General features: G+C 41.8%; 1 protein-coding gene across 1 annotated transcript in view; it reads right to left on the bottom strand.

Annotated features, from left to right (window-relative positions):
• The window catches only part of LOC111151645 (carbonic anhydrase 10), a 528,900-nt gene that overhangs the window by 356,997 nt on the left and 149,210 nt on the right, over positions 1-22,693 (bottom strand). Inside the window, exon 3 of the mRNA XM_022509773.1 lies at positions 9,557-9,699. Coding sequence (XP_022365481.1) covers positions 9,557-9,699 — 143 coding nt within the window. The remainder of the gene's footprint in view (positions 1-9,556; positions 9,700-22,693) is intronic.

Genomic DNA, 22,693 nt, shown 5'->3' with positions numbered 1-22,693 from the left:
AAAATGTGTGAAAGGGGGCACTTGCATAGCTCAGTTGGTTGAATGACTGCCTTCAGCTCAGGTCATGATCCTGGAGTCCCAGGATGGAGTCCCCCATTGGGCTCCCTGCTCTGCAGGGAGTCTGCTTCTCCCTCTGACTCTCCTTGCTCTCATTTTCTCTCTCTCATTCTCTCTCTCTTTCTCAAATAAATAAATTCTGAAAAAAAGAAGAAGAAAAAAATACCTTAATAAAAAATAAATAAAATGTGTGAAAGGGGAGTATCTATTCCACCCTGATGCAAAAGAGAGATGGCATGGGTTCCTTGGTCACATGAACCCAGGACCAAGGGGAAGGAAGGAGGAAAGGAAAGGGGGGACAGAGGAATGGGGCAAGGTGAATGGGAGAAAGGAGATGGGGGAGGGGAGAAAAGGGTAGGAGAGCCAGAGTGACTGAGAAGAGGAAGGTAAATGAAGAGGTAGGGAAGGGAGAGTGAGAGAGAGACAGAGACCAAGAAGCAGGAAGGGAAAGCAAAGTCTTTTCTAATACTCACCAGAGGAATAAAGAAAGACACAGAACTAAATCTATTGATAAAATACTAAAGCCAACATCCAGGTGTTTCCTTCAAAGGCTTGCCTAATGACTGCATTGGTGTTCTGGGCGATGTCAACTGCTGAGAATGTGAGCAGTAATCCTGAGGCCAGCTCTAAGCTAGGCGACAGTGCATGAGAGCCTGACGCCAAACCACAGAATGCCTCTGCTCTGAGCCCATGCCCAACTTAGGATACAGCCTCAGTCCCTTACAGTTTGCCCATCTTTCATCACAAGGCACTGAAACCTTCCGCTGCCTGCAAAACGCTCTGCTCTGAGTATAAACACAGTTACCCTGGCCCTTGTTTCTTTATCTTTAATCAAAGTCCTTTCTTGTAACATTCATTTTGCCCTGGATCCTCCATTCTAGTGACTCAGAGCAAAATATCCTAAAGGAGAAAGAGTACGGTATCCAGCACTTTGAGGAGTCATTTGGATAGAGGATGAGGAAGAGGAGAAGGCAGGTTTCTTCCAAACCAGTGCTAGGGCTTTTAAAGGGAGTTCTCCTTTGGGAGTTAAATGCACATTTTGGGAGTTCAAGACACAAGCCTCAAACAAACATTATTCCGTGTGCCCATCTAAGCATTGTTTGTACAGTTTCCAGATTGGAAGGGGCATTCCAGGCCAGGTCAAGGCTCTCCTCCAATGCTTGAGCTATTCTAGAGTAGGAGGTAGACTTCAGTGCCTGCGGGAACTCTTTTTATGCCGGGGTTCTCAGTGGAACACATGCAGGTCATTCACCCTTCACGGGGCTCGAGCTCTTATTTTGAAATAAAGTCTGGTGCATGCCATTTCCAAACACCAGCTCTCTTTGTCTGAGGCTGCACAGGACAGGTATCATTAGAAGGCACCTGTAATCATACCTTGGAATGTTGTTCTTTCAGACAGAGAGAGAGCAAGAGAATTGAATACACAACATACAGAACGGTTGATACTTCTCAACACTTTGTTCCTCTTCTTCCACATTCCACTTGGTCAACCTCTTTTCCATTCGTTATTCTAACCACCTGCACTGAGGGATCTGATGGCAATATCCCAGGTAGTCTCTTCTCACTGAAGGTTATTGTAAGGACAACAGCCTCACTTATGGAGGAGTACCTCATGTACTGTGTAATTAGGTTGAATTCGTCTCTTGGCATCTTCCCTGTGCTATTTACTCATGCCGATCACATTATCTATTAACTGCCTCTACTTTTCCCGCATGTAGTGATTTTACGATGAATCCAGCCCAGTCTGAATCTGTGCAGCTTTTTTATAAAGATAGGCGTGAGAGGAAAGTTTTACCTTCATGCCTACTGACTTTAAAGCTTTCGGATACGGGTTGCTGGCAAGGTGGTTCTGGAGTCATATTCTGTCACTCACTTCACCTCCCAGCATACATGTTACTGATTCTAAAGGGAATAGGAGTTTCTTTGATGAAGAAACTCCAGGGGAGATTAGGTTGTGTTTTCTCCCTATTGGAATTCCCAGCCTCCAAAACTGTGAGACGTAAATGTCCATTCTTTTTTTTTTTTTTTTAAAGATTTTATTTATTTATTTGAGAGAGAGACAGTGAGAGAGAGCATGAGCGAGGAGAAGGTCAGAGGGAGAAGCAGACTCCCCATAGAGCTGGGAGCCCAATGCAGGACTCGATCCTGGGACTCCAGGATCATGACCTGAGCCAAAGGCAGTTGTCCAACCAACTGAGCCACCCAAGAGTCCCGTAAATGTCCATTCTTTAGAAGCCACACTGTCAGTGACAGGTTGATCCAGCAGCCTGAAGGGACGAAGATACTAGCTAACTACTGTGACGCATCTCCTTCTTTGCCAGCTATCGGCCTGATAATTCGAATTATCACCTGTCTACTGTGTGTTAGTTCACAGAATTCCTTCCACCGCAACCCTGCAAGGTTCTCTTGTTACGTTCTCTCTTTTACAGAGGAGGGAACGGAAGCTCAGAGAGGTCAGGCTTCTCAACTCTGGGTGACAAGTGGTAAACCTAGAATCCAAAACTGAAGTGGAACATCTGTGGATATCTATTCCCTCCTTTCCCCCAAATGAAGGTCTATATTGTCTTAATGTTCCTGCTTCCTCTAACTATAACTTTAAAAGACCTTTCATTCCACCACCCTAAACTCATTCTGGACCTTATTCTCCCTGCAATGATTTTCAAAGTTTCCTTCCACTTTCGTCCTCCTCCTTGGCTATAAAGCCCTTTCTCTCACATCCTTTCCCTGACATTTAAAAACATTATTTTTGGCAAGACTCCCTGTATAGCCACATCTGTAGCCTTAGCTCCCACCACTTCCTTTTTTTTTTGGGGGGGGGGAATCATCATTTGTAATTGTATTACCATAATTTCATTTTTAAGAGCTTCCCAGTCCTCTAGAGTTACCTTCCATGAGGCAGAGAGATCACATCTACTTTAACTATGATTTCAAAAATCTGCCTTTTGAAGCTTCTAGGATCCATGTCTGAAAAAGCTTATTAGCATTTTTTTTTTTTTTTTACCTTTGGCCACCGTATTTTCTAAGATAACACATCCACTTTCTTCCAGAATTTTACTATCCATTCCATATCACTGAGCTGCTGCTTTTCCTTGTTGGTTAGAATTAGATTCAAATAAGGAGATCCTTTATTGCATCCTTCTGAGAAAGGATATTGTCAGTATGGCAAGTCAAGAAATTTATCAAACCACAAAATACAAATGAGTAAGAATTACATTCACTTCCTCATCAGCTCTTAGAAATCTACTTTATCCCACGAGCACACGTAAAATTATATGTATCATTTCCATACCAGAGCTTCAATATAAAAAGACCCATTGTACTTAAAGATAGCTAATGAGTTCCAAATGGGAAAGAATACTTATCTATGAAAGTTTAATATCACTTATCCAATAAAAACCAGTACCACTGTAACATACTTAGATAGCAAAATGGATCTATCCTTACATTTTCTTCAATCTTTCACACATGGAGCCAGAACGTCTTAACATTTAAAGACCCCCCTGCAAACAGTATTTCATTCCACCTACCTGCCCATGCTAACTCACATTCTAGCACTCCATAAAGCCTGGTTCAGCCAACCCAACTTCTTACCACCATTAAATACTAATGTCAAAATGATTGATTTGCTAATTAATCATTTCACTACTTCCTTAGGATCTCTTCCACTATTATCTCAGCAGTTATTTAAATCAGCTAGTGTGATTTAACATCCGTATATCTATATTTTCTCCCCTAATATATTGTAAAGTCCTTGAAGGAACATAAATGCCTTACTCATAAAAGGTTTCTTAACATAGCAATGTAGACACTGCCATGATTAATTGTGGTCAACTAAATTTTGCTATCAGGTTCATGGGGAAATTTAAAAATAAAGAAGCGATAATATTTTAAGCACCTAACCAATTCACAGTCATTATTTTTTTCAACATATTTTGACCACGTTTCAGGAGAAGTACAATAACCGAAAATTAGTTTCTAATGACAGATTCTGTTGATCACAAGGTTACTTTTCAGCATGGGACTTTCTCATATTTTTCCCACCTTGAATCAAAGCAACTTTTTACTAATTCCACATAAACCTTTTGTTTGGTAATCAAAGATAGTCTTGGTTCAGTTCAAATCAACCAGCAACATCATAGATAAACACAGGGATATAAAATGAAATTATGAAAGCACATTTATCAGGAGGAGCCCTTAATCTAAGACAGGAAAATGAGGTGGGTAAGACTGATGTACTATAGGTCAAGGTTCAGGTCCTAAATGAAAGATAAGCAAGTTACTTAAGAAGGCAAATGGAGAGGGATTTCACCAGTCATGAAAGATATCAAGAGGCGTGTCATGGCAGGGAAAGTACTGGAGCCACAGAGACTGAATGAGAGAAGGGTAGGGATGGGGAGTGCTGAGTTACAGAAGGTACGTAAGGTGAAGGGTTACATTGTGACCAAAGCACAGATGACAGGGAAAGATGAGATATGGTCAATTAAGAAAAAAGTACCACAGTCTCAAACTGGGAACAAAGGTAGGCATAAGATGTAAGAAGAATAAGGCTCTGGAAGGGAGGTTTGGGGCCATATTGCAAGGACTATGAATGCCAGGTTGAGACATTTATACCTAATTTTATAGGCAATGATGAGTTTTATTACCTCATACTCATTTAATGGGAAACGTGCCAATGGTCACGTAGATAAAGGGTATAGCCTTCTGTTGGATGTCTTCTAACCGCCCCTTCAAATCTACCTTCACCTCATCCTGTGGCCTGGAGGCTGGCTTATGTAGACTGAATCAACAGTCTTGTCTTGGTCTCTGACTTCTCCCCAGAGGGAGTCTGGCAAAGGGCAGGTGGGGAGGAGTGCAGCTGGGGTCTTCTGTCCTCTGCTCTGTCCCTGGGCTTGCATGAGATGGCAACCAATCTCCTTGAAACGGTCATCTTACATTCTGGAAGTCAGAGGTCAAAAATCAGTTTTGCTGGGCTCGAATCCAGGTTTTAGCAGGGCTGTCTTCCTTCTGGAGACTCCAGGGAAGAATCTATTTCTTTACCCTTTTCCAGCTTCTCAAAGCTGCCCACATTCTTTTGGCTCATGGCAGCACATCTCTCTGACCTCTGCTTCCTCTGTCACATCTCTTTTTCTGCCTTGGAATCTTCCTCGGTTTGTTCCTTGTAAGAACTGTGTGATTACAATGGGTCTATCGGGATAATAGAGGATGATCTATCCATTTTAAGATGTTTAACTTAATTGCATCTTTCAGATAGCTTTTGCCCACATAAGATAACATATTCGTAAGTTCTGGGGATTAGGAGATATAATATATATATAATCTATATTATATATATATATAATATATATATATAATCTTTAGGAGAGGGCATTAGTCCATCTACCGCATTTGCCAACTCTAAGTATATTTTTGCCTAAAACAAAGGGATGAATTTAAAATCTATACATGTTTTTCAGATTATTAAATTAATGCAGACTTGTTATAGAAAATCTAGAAGCTTTAAGAAAGTAGAAAGAAACAATATTACTCTTAACACTGGTCTCTTTTCTATGCATAGCATGGATACTTTTTAAACAAATTGGGATCATTAAGTGAATGATGTTAGATGCTACCTTTTACATTTAATGTATCATAAGCAATGCTCATGTCACTAACTCCTGAGATGTCCATTTTATTAAAAGAGCAGAAAGATGAAGAAGGATGCCAGAACTGATTTTTGGTTACAATGGCAGGATCAGCAAGTGATTTCCAACTCCATTTTAATATACTTTTTCTTCTTTTAGATATTTCAGATCAGTAGAGAGGTTATCTAAAAACTACACCTCTTCCATGAATGCTAACCTCACCTCTTAATCCAGAAAGCCTCCAGTACCCGCCTCACCTGTCTCAGAGAATGCTCCAGGCAAATATCTGGAGGAACTATTATACCCCAAAATGATTAAGCCAGGCCATTCATAGTTTGCTATTCAGTAACATTCACACTCTACATTGTTTTCACATTACCAGGAAGCTTACTTGGGTGAACAGCACACAAAAGTTAAGACACAAACACATAAGGTACACTCACTTTGATGTGAGGAAAAAGACAAGGAAGGTAAAAAAATATTCGAATCTGTACAAGTCCATTGACTACCAAGGGTCTCCACCTTTAAAACAGTCCATCAGGCTTGAACTGAGCTTAAAATACTAGATAAATCAAAATCTAATTTCCCACATACAGGGATTTTAAATGATCTGAGACTGTGAAGGAAGAATTATCTCCACCTGCCTACTCTAATTCCTGGGTTCGCTCAGTAGCTTTCTCTAAATTAATTAACTCCAAGATTAAGAAAAAAAAACAAAAAAAACAACTGTTTAGACTATTAGGAGTCAAGTTGAATGGGGTCAAGGGTGGGAGACTGAGTCCAAGGAAAGATTCTTGTGACCATACACAACTCAATGCTCAGTGAATATTGTTTAAAAAGCACAGTTACTTTAAATTTTGCCCATAGGAGTCCTATGTGTCAGATATGAACAGGGTAAAAAACAAAACAAAACAAAACAAAACAAAAAAACCACTCTTGTTCAAGAAAACAAAAACAAAAACAAACCCAAACATTACTTAAGAATTACCACTGAAAAGAAGCAACCTATAAAGTAAAAGAAATACCATTATTCAAGTACAATGAATATACTCCGTTATATCCAAGACACAATAAGTTTTGATTGTCATATATTATTATTCAGGTTGAATTTCAGCCCTTGCCCATGCTAAGATAAGCCCTTAATTCATGATTTGATCCCCATGCTGGGTCAGACACACTAAAACGAACACAGTAACACAAGTCAGAAGCTGCAGCGGGGCCATTCACGGGCTTGGGCATAAGGTACACTGAAACATGAGCAGGAGTCATGCTCAGGGATAAGAATGTGACATAAAACACATAATGACTGGGGCGCATTTTACATGCTGATACCCAGCAGACCTCAGACTTTACATTGTGGCACCTTGCCCACGTTCTACAAAACCTCCCAGTCCTACAGGGTGGTCTTTACACCTTTTGATACCTATCTCTTCAAGGCAAAACTAAATTCACAGCAGTGATTTGAATACTCACTTTCAAAGTAAGTCTCCAACTCATTAAACGGCACCTTTAAAAAGCTGGCAAATGTGGTTTAGCTACTGTCTATCACGTTTAGACATTTCATTACCAGTTAGTTTATCCTCCTACCATCTATATTTTATTTTCCACCTTTCACTAATGTAAAGGAAACCACCAGACAGTTCTCAGCTCTTCAAATAGCTAACAACACAAATCATGCCAGATATAAATATTTCCATCGTTGAGAGTAAATGTTTCCAAAATTCCAAACTCCAGTGCATTTGAAAATTGATTTGGATCAGGTACACTTTACTGAATTGAAAATATATATTAAAAAAAAATCTCTGTCAACAACAAAAAGAAAAACCAAGCCAAAACTTATGAGTGCTTTTTAACACCATGCAATTGTCCCATCTCATCTTTCGTAATAAATTTTAGGAGAAGCTGTCTTGAATTAGTTATTTTTTTTTTCACATCAATATTTTCCTCTAAGATGGGCTGATAGAAAAGTGAAATTTATGTGTCCATTATTTGCGTCAGCCTGTCACCTTTCCCATCCCGTGTCCAACATATTCTTGACCTAAAAATGCTTCAATCACTTGCTATAACTCGGGAAAAAGATCCAGTTCCTTCACACAGCCTCTAGATTTGGCCCCATCTTCCTTTTCCATCCTTACCTCCCGTCTCCTCCTCTTTAATCTCTGTGCTTCAGTCTTGCTGGTCATCTTTTATTTTTATTTTTTTTAAAGATTTTATTTATTTATTTGACAGATCACAAGTGGGCAGAGAGGCAGACAGAGAGAGAGGGGGAAGCAGGCTCCCCGCTGAGCAGAGAGCTGGATGCGGGGCTCGATTCCAGGACCCCGAGATCATGACCCAAGCCAAAGGCAGAAGCTTTAACCTACTGAGCCACCCAGGCGCCCATTGCTGGTCACCTTTTAGCTGATTTCTGGAACTCAGGTACCAACCCTCATTCTGCTTTTTTACTGCTTCACCCTTTGTCCAGAGTACAATTATTCCCTTCATTGCCCTTTCCAAGAAGGAAAGAGTGATCAAAAAGTCAAAACTGCAACTTGCCTTTTCTGAATACTGGTCACTGAGCCTGTCCATGGTCATGACTTGAAGGAGAGAGGTATGTGTAGAACCCACGGCAAGTTCCCTTTAGAGTTTATAAAAATAAAACTTCAAATGGAACGGTAATTTGGGTAGGTTAATTTCCATGGAATCAGAGCGATAAACTACATGACCTACATAGGACTCTTCTAGAAAAATACTTCTCAAGTCATATTCAAAACAGCACACAAAAACCACATAGAGAGATAGTCTCAATCATGTGCAAAGCCTTTTAAAACCCGCTTTATGACCTGAGTCAAAGTTACTAACATTTCTGAGAACCGTCATTAGAATTTGGGTTTATTTTTTTTGTTTGGTTTTCTGGGGACAGTTATGTAATAGGAAAGAATACATTCCAATATATCAGAAGGAGAAAAACTTTCTTACAAACTCCATGGTAAGTAAGGCAAACGGACTGAATAAGTAGAGGGCAGAGCCTCAGGAACGCAAACCCTGGAGAATCGGCTGCCAGCAGTAACAAAGACTGTCCATAATTTTAATCCCAATTTCTTGGACACAAATGATTTTCCATTCCTCTTGAGTTCACAATAACTAAATCACCTTCAAACACAATTTGCTGTGTGTGTGTATTTCCCACCTTCAATGAACTACTCAACAGTAAAAGGTAGCCAGAAAGAAATTAGCCCACAAGAGAAATGCTAGAGCCCAGCAACAAGAAACCCCACAGGCATTATGACCTTCCGAAAATTAAGGAGGAGCATCTCACGGCAGTGGGGGTGGGGGGATGGGAGGTGGGGGAAGGAGGGACATTGGTGTGAGAATCACAAGGTATAGCTCAGCATTTCTGGGCAAGAGCTAGGATTCTTAGCCATCCAAGATGCCTCTAGAAAGATTAATTATTGATTTTCTTATAAATCACCTAAGGTAATTTTTATTTGTTTTTCCTTCCAAGATGACAAATTTCTGATTTTACTTTTGTTAAAACAATTTTCCCCCCACTTTGTTGAGGTTAAAAGAAGCCCCAGTAAAGAGGAGGGATTTTCCCAGCGTGATATGCTTGGGAAGCAACACTGCTTTCTGACCTTCATGAGGTACCAAGGGATAGGGCCTTAGGCAACCTCTAGGGGGTACAAAGTAATTAGAAGCATGAGGGTTTGACTAGCTAGGAAAGAGAAAGCACAATTCAGACATAATTACACTGGTTGGCAGCAGGCCTGAGGTCTGTGATTTTACTCCTAGATGGAAAGGCAAACTCATCAGAGAGCTGGAGACCCAGAGGACTGGCTTTCAGAATCAGCATCTCCAGACATCCTCGACTTCACAATGGAAGCACCATGGCTGCTTACCTTCCTGCCCCCAGTGTTGATGCGCAGGGGCGTCAGAAAGGGGTCGAAGATCATGTGACTGGTCTCTATGTTGACCGGCGACTGCCGTTTCCCCACAGAGCAAAGATTCCAAGCTGAGTTCACCAATCCCCAGAAAGAAGGAACTAGAAACAAAAAGAAATTGTAGAATTAGTCTGGGTGGAAGTTTTAAGAAACAATGCAAGAAGAGCCATGGCACCAAAATGGTGACATCAGAAAGGGCCACCTGGCGTTTCCCACCCATAGAGACCCTTGGGTGTCACTAGGGTATTTTCCCGGCCTGGATCTTGGTCAATTACTAAATTTTACCTTCAGATTTTCTTGTTTCAGACCCACTCATCTTGTTTCAGACTTTGATGAGTACAGCTAGCATTAACGCCTTTGTGGAAAGATGGCGTAGTCCACCCACATGATCTTTTGAAGTACACTGAGTATTTAGTAATTCCTGAGCTGATGCTTTGCTTTCCCATGTGGTAGGAATGATACGGGAATCACCCTTGTTCAATATAGAAGGTTTTGAAAGCTTTTAAAGGAAAGTAGCATGTGACATACACAAGGTGTTATTCCGTGAGTTGTCAAAACCAAACTGAGGGAATGTATGAGTTTTATGACCCCCAATCAAGGCCAGATAGGAGCTTGGCAAAATGATCTTGTCTTTGTTTAATCCAGCACTGTGTCACTAACCTAATGTACCAGTAGCTCAAGAACACGTTGATTTGACAGGCAGAAAAAACGACATGGAGTGTTGGGTGCAAATACCCAAAGGGGAATGGTCTACTCATCTTCCAATGCCACATTAAAACATCTGTGAAAATAAATTTCTATGGCAATTTCCAGTTTCCTTCTGCTTAAGAAAGTTAGCAGAGCAAGGGGAACCAATTATTAATTTTACATCAGTGAAGATCACAGACTGTATCTTCAGTCTTTTCCTGCCACCCACCTTCCTCCGTGCTCAGTATTTCTACTGAGGCTCTGGATCCATGTGTCCACTATGTGGCTATGAGCCTATATGGTTATTCACTCACTCATCCATCCACAGTGTCCATGGACAGTACAATGAGCTCCTGTTGCATGTCCAGCCCTGGCTTAGGTAAATTTAGAGTAAGGCAGATATGTGTAAGAATGATTACCACTTTGCAGGGAGCAGGGTGGAGTGTTGCAGAATGAGGTGAGTGGGTTATGAATCGCTAGGTGAGGGGCACCGCACCCTGACACAGTGGGTAGTGGAGTTAGGGAGTGATTTCTAGAGTAGATGAAACTAACAGATCACAACCCTCTCAAATGCACTTGTACTCTCAGGAACTCAAATTTAATTCACCCTTTATTTTAAGCAGCCAACACTCTTTCTCATGTCACGGATGGAGAAAATTGAGGCAAGAGAGGAGTAGTGCAAATCCCTACCAAACATAATCTATAAAAGACCCACATTTCAGGAGAAGGATCAGGCTGGATAGTATGTCTAGTACCACTGAAATCCAAAATTCTACCAACCTTTTATTTGTTACAGGCCATTGTTGGGCAGAAGGGGGAGGAAAACCAAAAGCAAGTTTCTCAGATTCTTAGAAGAATGTTTCAACACCAAAGGGGGGCTTCCTTGTAAAATATGGCGAATACTTAATTTGCCTTAACCCATGGCAATAAGCCCATTGGTTGGTTCTTCCATTCCTTTTAGTTTAAAGACTTTAAGTTGGTTTTCCAACTCCAACTGACTTTCAAATGACAGCCATGGGTAGACTAATAAATGGAGAGAGAGAAGCAGAGGGGGTGGGAGTAGGAAGAAGAGAAGAACCTGTACCTGTGTTCCTTAGCACTTTCATTTCCCATCAGTATTTAAATCATGTTATCCCTACAAGTCACTGAACATCTTTAGAAGGTAGCACGCCCTAGCCAAATGATAATATTTAAAGAAGCTCTTGAATTAAACATGCATTTTTAAAAATATAAACTTCTGTCTCCTCTATACTGCTATTTTTAAATCACTGACAATCCTATACTTACTCCTCAATCATTTCCAGTTTGTTATGCAAATAAAGGCCCCCCGTCAGGCCCTCTCCTACCCATCTTTGTCAGTGATGCACAGAAACGTGGCAGATAGGAGGATGGCTGGGATAAGGCCATGGCACTGCCCCAGAGAAGCTGGGTGGCTTTAGATATATCATTTATCTTTTGGGCTTTCATTGGTCTCTATAGCCTTAATGGCAGGCTGGATAATGGTCCTCCTTCAAAGTTGTTCACATCCTAAGATGTTAAACTTCCATAATAAATGACACTGTGTGGAAATAATTAAGGGTACTGAGATGAGTTGATTATCCTTGATTGTCTGGGTGGGCCCAATGTAATCCCAAGGGTCTTTTTTAAGAGAGAGGTGTAGGAGCGTCAGAGACATAGAGAGAAGATCTTGGGTGGAAAGAGAGGGCAGAAGATACTGGCGTTGGAGATGGAGGAAGGGGATATAAACCAAGGTGACCTCTAGAAGCTGGGATGGGCGAAGCAATGGATTCTCTCCCCTTGAGCCTCCAGAAAGAACACTGGCATGCTGACCCTGATTTTTAGCCCCCCCAAGGTTCATTTAGGGCTTCTCACCCCCAGAACTATAAGATAAATAAATTTGTGTCATGTTAAGCCACTAAGTTGCAGTTACTTGTTATAGCCACAACAGGAAACTAATACAGCCCCCTTTGAGCTTTAATACTCCTTGAGACCCTCACCTCTTTGACAGTGGGCCCATCTATGACGTCTGGGGATCTTCCCCCGGAAGGCAGCTGCATAATAAAGGTAGTGAGAGCTAAGTGCAGATTGCATTTCATCTATTCCCATGAAAATCATTACCCCAAATAATTCCAACCCCATAAATGGGTTGCAAGACTGCTAATATATGGCAACATGGGGAGGGAGATGCTCTGAGCCTTACTAATAAACTTCACACCCCGAAAGCACCCCCACAAAAACACAAACAACAAACACTTTATGGGAACATCTGCCTGGGCTTTCATTGGGCATGCCATTCTTTATGACAAATAGTTTCAGGGTTTTATATTCCCACTTCACTACTGAGGCCTCTGAGTCTGGTTCCAACCACCTGCTCAGACAACGGAGGAACAGCTGAGAGCCACTCGCCCCTGTTCATTAGCTCCACTCCTGAAGGGGTATCTAAGTTTGCTCACTACTGGACTGCTCATTTATTTATTTTCTTTCTTTCTTTCTTTCTTTCTTTTTTGTTTTTTTTTAAGATTTTATTTACTTATTTGACAGCAGGAGAGACAGCGAGAGAGGGAACACAAGCAGGGGGAGTGGGCAAGCAGGGAGCCTGATAAGGGGCTCAATCCCAGGACCCTGGGATCATGACCTGATGAATTCCTCATCTTTCAGAAATAGAAGGCGCCTTACAGACCATCTGGCCTGAACACACACATGAAATGAAAGCCTTACCGGCAGAGGGTCAAGTCCCTCCTTCCCAGCAGGCTCCACACAAGGGCAGATTATGGGAGCCAAGGAGTATCTGAGTTAAGTATGGCCTTGGCCATTGTAAGACTCTGCTCCCGGTTTCTCTTTTGGCAAATCAAAAGTAACATCGGTAATTGTTTATTGGTTAAATTAAATGTCAAGTGCAGAGACTCAAACCAACATGCTTTGGACGTCAACCATCACAAACAAAATGAAGATTTTTAAAAAGCCATACAATGGTGGCTGCGTTAGATACAAAGTTTTCAATCTAGGCAAGAGGGGATTTGCTTGGGTCTCCTCTGCAGGGATGTCAAGGAGATCTAATGGGGACGACCGCTCATGAAGAGCACCTCTAGGGATTGGTGTCCTGGGGCCAGCTGGGCTGGAGAAGGTTCTGGTCCAGATGAAAGAAGTCCATGCCTTTAGAATCCATGTTAAGTGTTGGGGGACGATAGCGAAGGTGTCAAAACTAGTCTAGGGAACTTAGGTGCCCAAAGGACCAGACTCAGATGTCTGCAAATGTGGTGTCATCTAGGTTCTAAGGAAATGCATTAGGAGGAAGCCTCTGGAAACAGGAGGACGTGGAGATGCCACACTTCCTGCCGCATGGGAGTGAGCCAGCAGATTCCACCTGCACAGCGAGGCTGGACGTGTGAACCAAGGCTTCAGGATTTAGAGTGAGAAACTCTCCCTCCGGATTTGGGCAGAACATTATCGCCTGATTCTGACACTTAACTACCCGCCATGCTATTGATCCTTCAAGTTGCTACACACCCCGTGCCACCCCTGGGAGCAGAGGTGGCACCGCGGGATGATACGACACAGCTTCTACTTCCAAATTGAGAGAATCACGATTGAATTACTTTTCTCTTAGTTTCCATGACTGTCCCCATCAATCAAGTTTTTAAGCTCTGTGTCATTTTTTTAAAAGCATCAGTTATAGTGGCATATTGGCTAATGCTGTATCTTCTTCTAGCTCGACTGGTTCAATGTATCATTAAGAAAAAAATCCTCAAATGTAAGTAAAGCAAAACTGAGTGAGAGTCACTCTAACCAATGAATGGATGACTGGTCTGAAGTTGTCTGAATGGCATCATTCCTGGTATCCTTTTCCCACAATCTTCTAATTTACATATAAACCAGAACACACAACAGACCTGGATATTTTTGAAAATTAATTTTCACAGAGCCCAAACAATGGCTCTTAAGGGCTGTATCGCAGCTCTGTGTTATTTTGCCAAAACATCTCCCCAATGGCAATGCTGTATTGTTACCATAAACTACAAATCCCAAACAGTCTCTTGGCTCTGGGAGCAGTGAGCTATGAAAGACGCCCAGTGACCGTGATTTCAGCTGCTTAAAATATGAGCCTTGGAAAACCCAAAGCAAAACCCATCAGCCGCTTGTTCAAAACCAGTGAACCAAGAAAAAGCCCCAGTTTAGTTTATTAACACATCATGGTAACCCCCATACAAAAATGGAAAAGTTCTCACTGAAACAAGAAACTGATCAGGAGAGCAAGGAACCTGAGGACTCAAGTCTGATATTGAGAGTTAAAATTTGCCCTGGGACTTTTTTTTTTTTTTTGGATCCTAGAGATGATGGCCCAGCATCTTGTCTGAACTCTTAGACATCCTTTTTATTTATGTGTCCTAAATTTTCATTTCTTGTCTCAGCAGAACTTTCATAGCCCATGCGGTTATGGGCAGGGAATTTGGCACTGGGAATTAATTCATGCAGCTTATGTGAATTTGCTAAATCCTAAAGGAGGAAGACAAACTCACTTAAAAAGTGTCTACTGACAGCCTGTGACATGCCAGGCGTTAGGCTTGACACCCAGAACTCATGCAGCAAACATTTGCTGAGGACCCATTACGGGTCAGACCCTGCTATCAGTTCTGGATAGTTCAGCAATGAAGGAAAACAGCTCCCAGTGGGGAATACAGGAGATATTGCTTATTATTTATTATTTATTTATTTATTGTTTATTGTTTATTGCTTATTGCTTATTGTTTATCTCCACACTTGCATTTATCCACGGAGTTAGCATTTCCGGTGAGCACGCTGTAGAGACAATTAAGATGGTCAACGTACTGGGACGCTTGGATGGCTCAGTTGGTTAAGCGTCTGCCTTTGGCTGGGGCTGTGATCATAGGGTCCTGGGATCGAGCTCCTCATCGTCATTGGGCTCCCTGCTCAGCAGGAAGTCTGCTTGTCCCTCTCCCTTGACCCCTCCCCCAGCTGGTGCTATTTCCCACTCATTCTCTCTCTCTCTCTCAAATAAATAAATAAAAATCTTAAAAAAAAAAAAAGATGGCAATGGATTACAGAATAAAGCATGGATAGAGACATAGCCTCGTCACAGATAATTTCTTTGGAAGTGACATCTAGTAGCCGTGGAAGGATTGAGAGGAGTCGTGCCTGAAGAGTGGCAGGGAAAAGTGTGTCCCAGACAGAGGAGCAGAACTGGTCTTGGCAGAGAAGAGCCTGATGTGTTCAAGGAACCAGGAGGAAGCCGGTTAACTTGAACCTGATGAACCAGATGAGAGAAAAGGCGAGAGGAAAGGAGGTTGGCTGGGTAGAAAAGGGACTGATGTTTCCGGACTCTGCTGCCCATAGTGAGGACTTTGTGCTTGACTCTAATGTATTAGAAAGCCACTGAGAGTTTTAGGCAAGGGAGAACCATGAATTGATTGATGAATTAAAAGCATGTATCTCCTTGGTTGGAATATAGCCAAGAGTGAGCTTGATTATCCTTAGAGTAGTTGGAGTGGGAAAAGAATCGGTTCCTAAGCAACAGTTGGGTTTTTATGTGAATTTAATCCTATTGCTTTGGATTTGTTTAAATTCTATCTCAAAGGCAGAACTAATTGAATGTTTTAAAAACTATTCTCTTCAACATATGTGCCAATAAAATAGCATTTTTCCTAGAATCCAACAAGTGCTCGAAGTCACCATTCGAAGCAAGGAATATTTTCATGGAGAGACTCTGCTAAGGCAATCTCTTTTTGCTTTCAAGCAATAAACTAAGTCCCCAACTTTTCGGCTAAAGGAAAGCAAATGAAAGATGGGAAAATGAATACTGGCATAAAACGTATCTTTGGTGAATTCAATCCTACAAATAAAGCCTTCCACTTCAATACAGCAATCTCTACTTTAGGGTTATAAAGCACATGAATACATTTTAAATAAGAACTCATATCTCTCCCTTGCTCTTTTCCTCACCAATGCTGATTTACTGTCCCTTTCCCTATTCTGAACTGTAATAAATCTCCACTTTGAGCCATTATTAATAAGCATGTTTAAAATACCCACTGCTGTAGGCTTTTGGCCCCTTTCTGATTTCAGATTTATTTCATAAGAGGAATAGCGTTTGAATAACTCTTTTGCTTCTGGATTCTTCTTCTGTTGCTGGTCCTCTGGTTTGTATTTCATAAAGGGCGTCTAACAGGGGCTTCCTGTTCTCTCACTTGGGGACCTCTCAGGGGTTGCAAAGTAACCTGCTTAACACATAATCATTAAGTTGTGCATTCATCTGCAAATTAAGGAAACATCTCCACTGAGTCAGATTAAAAGAAAATGCCCGCACTCTTAAGGACACCCCATAGGGTGGGAAGATAGGCACGTTAACAAACAGTTATCATAAAACATGGTAAGTGTTATAATTAAGGTGTGTGCATATTAAAGCTTAAATGCAGAGAGGGGAGTAAATGGACTCTGACGCTTTCCTCTGGCGCTAGGAAAAGCTTTCTTACTAGAGGGGATATTGGAGTTCAGTCTGCAAGTATGAGCAGAGGCTGCAAACCACAGAAGTCTTAGAACCAGTTAAAAGCCGAAAGTTCTCCCTTACACAGAGAAACTTGCCATTCTTAGTACCTAGGACACACTATCACGGGACTCTGAATAACGGTTATGCAGAGAGAGAGTTTAAGCCACTGGGTCTTCTAACTTCTCTGATCATGAGCTACCATATCCTCACCACGGAACCTTGAGTAGGTGGCTACACTTCTGTAGTCTTGGTTTCTCCATTTGTAAAATGGGGGTGACAGTTGCTTCAGAGAGGTGCTGGGAAGATTAAGTGGGAACATGTTTATCAAAGGTCTAGCAATATGTGGTTTTTATTTTTATTTTTTTTTATAGATTTTATTTATTTATTTGAGAGAGAGACAGTGAGAGAGAGCATGAGCGAGGAAAAGGTCAGAGGGAGAAGCAGACTCCCCATGGAGCTGGGAGCCCGATGTGGGACTCAATCCCGGGACTCCGGGATCATGACCTGAGCCGAAGGCAGTCGTCCAACCAACTGAGCCCCCCAGGCATGCCAATATGTGGTTTTTATAATAAATACTCTGTGAGAGTTAGAGAAGGGGTCCAGTGAGGGGATCCTGGAGAATGATATGGATCCCCGACACTGGTCCCACCATGGTAGCATCCCAGAAAGGGAAAAGATGAGAGATCCAGACAGCAGTGGGGAAGAAAGGCAGCTTTCAGGTGCCCACACAGCCCAACCTGGATTCAGAGTGGGGTGCTGTCTAGATCATAGGATTGACTGCTTAATTTCACACCCTGAAGGCACCATGTGCAATTATTTCTTGAATCTGTAACTCTCGATGTCTGGATGAATTGGTGGTGGGGGGTTTTGTGGTGAACAGTAATGTGAATCACCCAGAGTGGTTTTAACTCCAAAGACAACCATTTTTATTTTGCTTTTAGAAGCTGTTGGATTAATCGTTTGTACAGCACCTTCATCCACCTGTTGGTTCCAATGTGGGGACTGGCTCGCATTTCTGAAAACATCACTGGAGGGGGTAGAGAAAGGAAGGAAGAGGGGGTTTGCATTTGCCGATCACGTACCATAATCTCTGTGCCACGGACCTGACATATCTTATCTTCCTAATCCTCCCTACAACTCTGGGAGATCCTATTATTATTATTTTATAGAGGAGAAAAGTAAGACTTAGAGAGGTTATGGGACTTTCCAAGGTCACTTGGCTAGTCGGTACAGTGACTAGAATTTGAGATTAGTTCCTTTCTTTAGAGCTAACAAACAACCAGACAAAATCATGCATGGATGGTAGCCGGGGAAGCAGTGCCCAGGTGTGTAGATCAAGGGGTGATTATCTCCCTCTTCTTCCTTCCAGGGACACCTTATGGTAATCGGTGTGAACACTTGGTCAGGCATCTTTCATTAAGCTTACCTACGCATGCCCGAAACATATCCATACATTTAGAGAGGTTCAATTTGTAAAACTATTTATTTATTTAGCTCCCGTACTAGTGGGGTTGGGGGTAGGCGTGGGTTGGGGGAGAGATAGAATCTCAAGCAGGCTCCACACTCAGCACAGAGCCCAATGTGGGGCTCGATCTCACAGGATCATGACCTTGACCGAAATCTAGAATCAGATCCTCAACCCACCGAGCCACCCAGGCGCCCCTGTAAAATGACTTTTTGTTTCAAGTAACAATATGTCGTGGATGTCCTTCCTGTCAGTGCTCCCTAGAGCTTCTTACTCATGTGTTAGGTGACAGAGCTTCCATAGTTTGGATGTACTTCTCTTTTCTCAGCCATTCCCTAGATGAAAGACAGGAAGGTGATTTCCATCTTTATTTTACCAAGCTTTTCATATACTTTTCACATGAATGCCTTCATTTCGGGAGGAAAGATCCCTAAAGGTAATACTGTCCAGTCAAGGTAGGCACATGTTTTCACAGATGCTGCCAGGTTCCTTTAAAAGATACTGACACTGTCTATAAATATTTATGTTCCTATCGGCTATGTGTGTGTCCCTTTCCCCCATAATCTCCATAGCTCTGGATGTTATTTATTTATTTGTTTATTTATTTATTTATGGAGATCTAACAGGGAAAATGAGATCTCATTGATTTAATTTGCATTTCCTAACTGCTGCTGAGGTCGGGCGTCCTCTCACACGCTCATGAGCTATCTGCATTTCTCTTCTGAAAATATTCTTCATGCATTTTTCTCTGGGTTATTTATACGTTTCATATAAATTTTTGCTGTAATTTGAACTGTAGAAACATTTACTCTTTGTCATGTGCAGTAAACATTTTCTCCTCACTTGTTATCTAGTTTTTAACCCCATTTTGGGTATTTCTATACTGGGATTTTTAAATTTTATATGGGTGGATACATTGATCTCTCTCTTCATAAGGTTTCTGAGTTTCCTCTATTACTTAAGAGTGTATCTCCAGGTACAGATTATAGAATTTTTTCTAAATTATTAAAAACTACTTTTATTATTATACTTTCTATGATGTGACTTTTTTTTTTTTAAAGATTTTATTTAATTATTTGTCAGAGAGAGAGAGGGAGAGAGAGCAAGTACAGGCAGACAGAATGGCAGGCAGAGGCAGAGGGAGAAGCAGGCTCCCTGATGAGCAAGGAGCCCGATGCGGGACTCGATCCCAGAACGCTGGGATCATGACCTGAGCCGAAGGCAGCTGCTTAACCAACTGAGCCACCCAGGCGTCCCTCTATAATGTGACTTTTAAAAAAAATCTATAAGAGATGAAGTTGCATATGCTATGACAGTGGTCTGAGATTTTCCAAGATAGAAAGTGAATAATGCCAGCATTATTTATCCAATAAATCACCTTCCTCCACCAAAATGAATGTTACTTTAACCATATATTAAGTTTCCACATATATTAGGTCTGCCTCCAGACTTTCGAGCTTGTTCCACCTAGTATTTATATATTTCTGTGTCCGTGCCATATTGTTTTAAGTATAGTAACATTTATGGTAATTTATAAGATCAGACTTCCTGATCAAAAAGCCTATTCTTGGGGGCACCTGGGGGGCTCAGTTGCTAAGCATCTGCCTTCGGCTCAGGTCATGATCCCAGGGTCCTGGGATCGAGCCCTGCATCGGGCTCCCTGCTCAGCAGGAGGCCTACTTCTCCCTCTCCCTCTGCCTCTCCCCGTGCTTGTGCTCCCCCTCTCTCTGTGCCAAATAAGTAAATAAAATCTTTTTTTTAAAAAGCCTGCTCTCTTTCCCTGCTATCTCTAGGGGATCAAAAATATCTGAGCTCCAGGGTAACCTGCTAGGATTAGTGATTCTAGATATGGAACACAGATGTAGCGTTCTTGGGGACACCAGGTCGTTAGAGTCTATGTGACCTACTTATGAAGACAGGTAGTTATGCACTTGAATCATACCTGATAGAGAAGACAGTGCTTGCCCCTTTCCTCAAAAAAGCACTATAAGTGCAAAAGGTACACTCAAAAGAAATTCCAGAATGGACTCCTTAGAAGACAGGGTACTGAGATAGAAATAGCACAGCATTTAGGGCCTGTGGAACTAGGTCCTGGTTCTGCTAAAAAAAAAAGTCACATCTACTGAGTACTTCCCATGTGTTCACCACCACACTAGGCATTTTCCATTCATTAGCTCATTTAATAATCTAGGAGGCAGATCTTGTTATTATCCTAATTCTTACCAGGCCCTATAGGTATCTGAGGCACAAAGACATTAAATAAGTTGCTCAAGATTTAACCAAACAAAAAACCCAGCTTGCCAGTGATGAAGTCAAGGATTCCAGACTCAGATTGGCTGGATCCACGTCCTTGATCTTAATCCCTGCATTACCCTTCCTTCTTATCCTGGTCCACTGACTTGAGCCAAACACATTTTTTTCTTGAACGTCAGTCCCCTCATTTGTAAAATCAGGATCATAGGAAGAGACACTTCACTATGCTTGTGTCCATCTAAATGACAATGAAAATGAAAATGAAAATGAAAAAAAAAAAAAAAGCAAAACCTGTCACAGTCCGCTTACACATGAGTCATGGATAATTTCCACTGGGGCTAGCCTGGAAAGAGACTAGCTTTACACCGGGTCGTTCCTAACTGTAGCTGTCAGGGACAGCTATTACTTGTCCTGTGTTACAGATGAGGATCTGAAGCTCAGAGAGCTGAGTGGTTTAACCAAGGATACTTAGCAAGTGCACAGCTGAGCTGGTGCTGACTTGAACCCAGGTCTCACTCTCACGTCCCATATCGAGCACAGAGCTCAGTAGAACAAAGCTGCCAACATTTTTTTCTCCTCAATATTTTCCTTTCTCAGAATTCACTCACTAATGAGTCAGGATGACTTGTTCTTGAGAACCCACAGAAAGACATAAAACACAGCCTGGGTTATGTAGGCATTAAGCCCCGTTCGTCTGTCTTAGGTTTAAGATTTAAGCCTGACAATGGTGTTAAGTGTTATCCAATTGTATTTCGGTGGAAATTTTTCTTACCCCATGTAATTACTGGTGCTTCAGATAAAATCTGAAATTAGTCAACTGAAGTTGGTAATTAAAACCACAAAGAGAAGAATGACCCAATGCATGTCAATAAACCAGCCCATTAATTATTTCCGCCCATTCAACTTTGAAGAAAATGACCAACCTGATGTCTCTGAAAAACCACACGACCTACTTGAAATTTATATAAAAGCAGCAGCCTCTTTGCTTCAAGAAGTGCATATCACTAATGTTGAAACAAGTTGGGGCACGAGAATCGAGCGCCGGGTAAAGCGCATTTTGCCCGTGAAAGTAGCTGATCTTCTTCAGCCTTTGGAAATTTGGAAAAAGTTCGCTAATATAGTACCCGGCAACAATTTCCCACAAATGCAAACATCTGGTGAAACCCTTTTAAAATCCTGCAAAACATCTGGATATCTTGGACTATACTGTCCTTGATCTAGTTGAATGTGTAAACAACTTCTTTTACCTCTCCCTCACCTCATATAAATGCACAAAATCATCCCCTTATACAAATGTCGAAAGGGGGAAAGCTTTGCTACCCAGATGTGTGGAGATCAGCTGAGCCTTGCCTCAGTGCATCCCAGTGGTGGGTATCTCAGCCTTTTGAAATATCTCACTGGGTTCACATCTGTGTCAGCCCACAGAAACCCCCGGCTGTTCCAGTCTGCCTTGAGTTTATGTGTTTATCATCTGCCCAAATAACAGGACTCTGTTACCTTCATGATACATCAGGAGAAATCGTCGTCATGCCATCAATGAGTCTTGGGCCCTAAACACAATGGAATCCGTCATTGAACAGGGAATGACGACACACAAGTGGTCTGTTGGTCTTCTCCTGATTTTGTGCTAGGATGGACTGTCCAATATGTCTGCAGTGTATTTTCTACTGAGATATCAGATTTAGTTTCTCTGATTGAGTTTCTTGACTAACACATTTAACTTGTCCTTTACCTTTTTTTTTTTGAAGATTTTATTTATTTATTTGACAGAGAGAGATGACAAGTAGGCAGAGAGGGAAGCAGAGAGAGAAGGGGAAGCAGGCTCCCTGCTGAGCAGAGAGCCTGATGCGGGGCTCAATCCCAGGACCCTGAGATCATGACCTGAGCTGAAGGCAGAGGCTTAACCCACTGAGCCACCCAGGTGCCCCCCTTTTACCTTTTTTATTTGACTTTTGCATCAACATGCTTCATATTAGCACACAAGAAACCACACAGTCATCTTCCTAACTGTAGATCTCTGTCAAAATCTTACAAACAATTAAATCTAGGTGAGTTCTTTGCTTTGAAAAGCCCCTTTTCCAACCTTGGCACCTCTAGCCTAAGCCAAGCTCCCCCTGTCATGTACCTTATTCTCTGCAATAATTCCTTAAATTAATTCCCCAGCTCCAGGGTCCGTTACATCTCACAA

The sequence above is a fragment of the Enhydra lutris genome, unplaced genomic scaffold (genome assembly GCF_002288905.1).
Source record: "Enhydra lutris kenyoni isolate GAN:26980312 unplaced genomic scaffold, ASM228890v2 scaffoldscaffold26, whole genome shotgun sequence".
In the NCBI taxonomy this organism is placed as follows: domain Eukaryota; kingdom Metazoa; phylum Chordata; class Mammalia; order Carnivora; family Mustelidae; genus Enhydra; species Enhydra lutris.
Note: the sequence above shows the minus strand (reverse complement) of the source record. Positions and strands in the feature narration are given on the sequence as shown.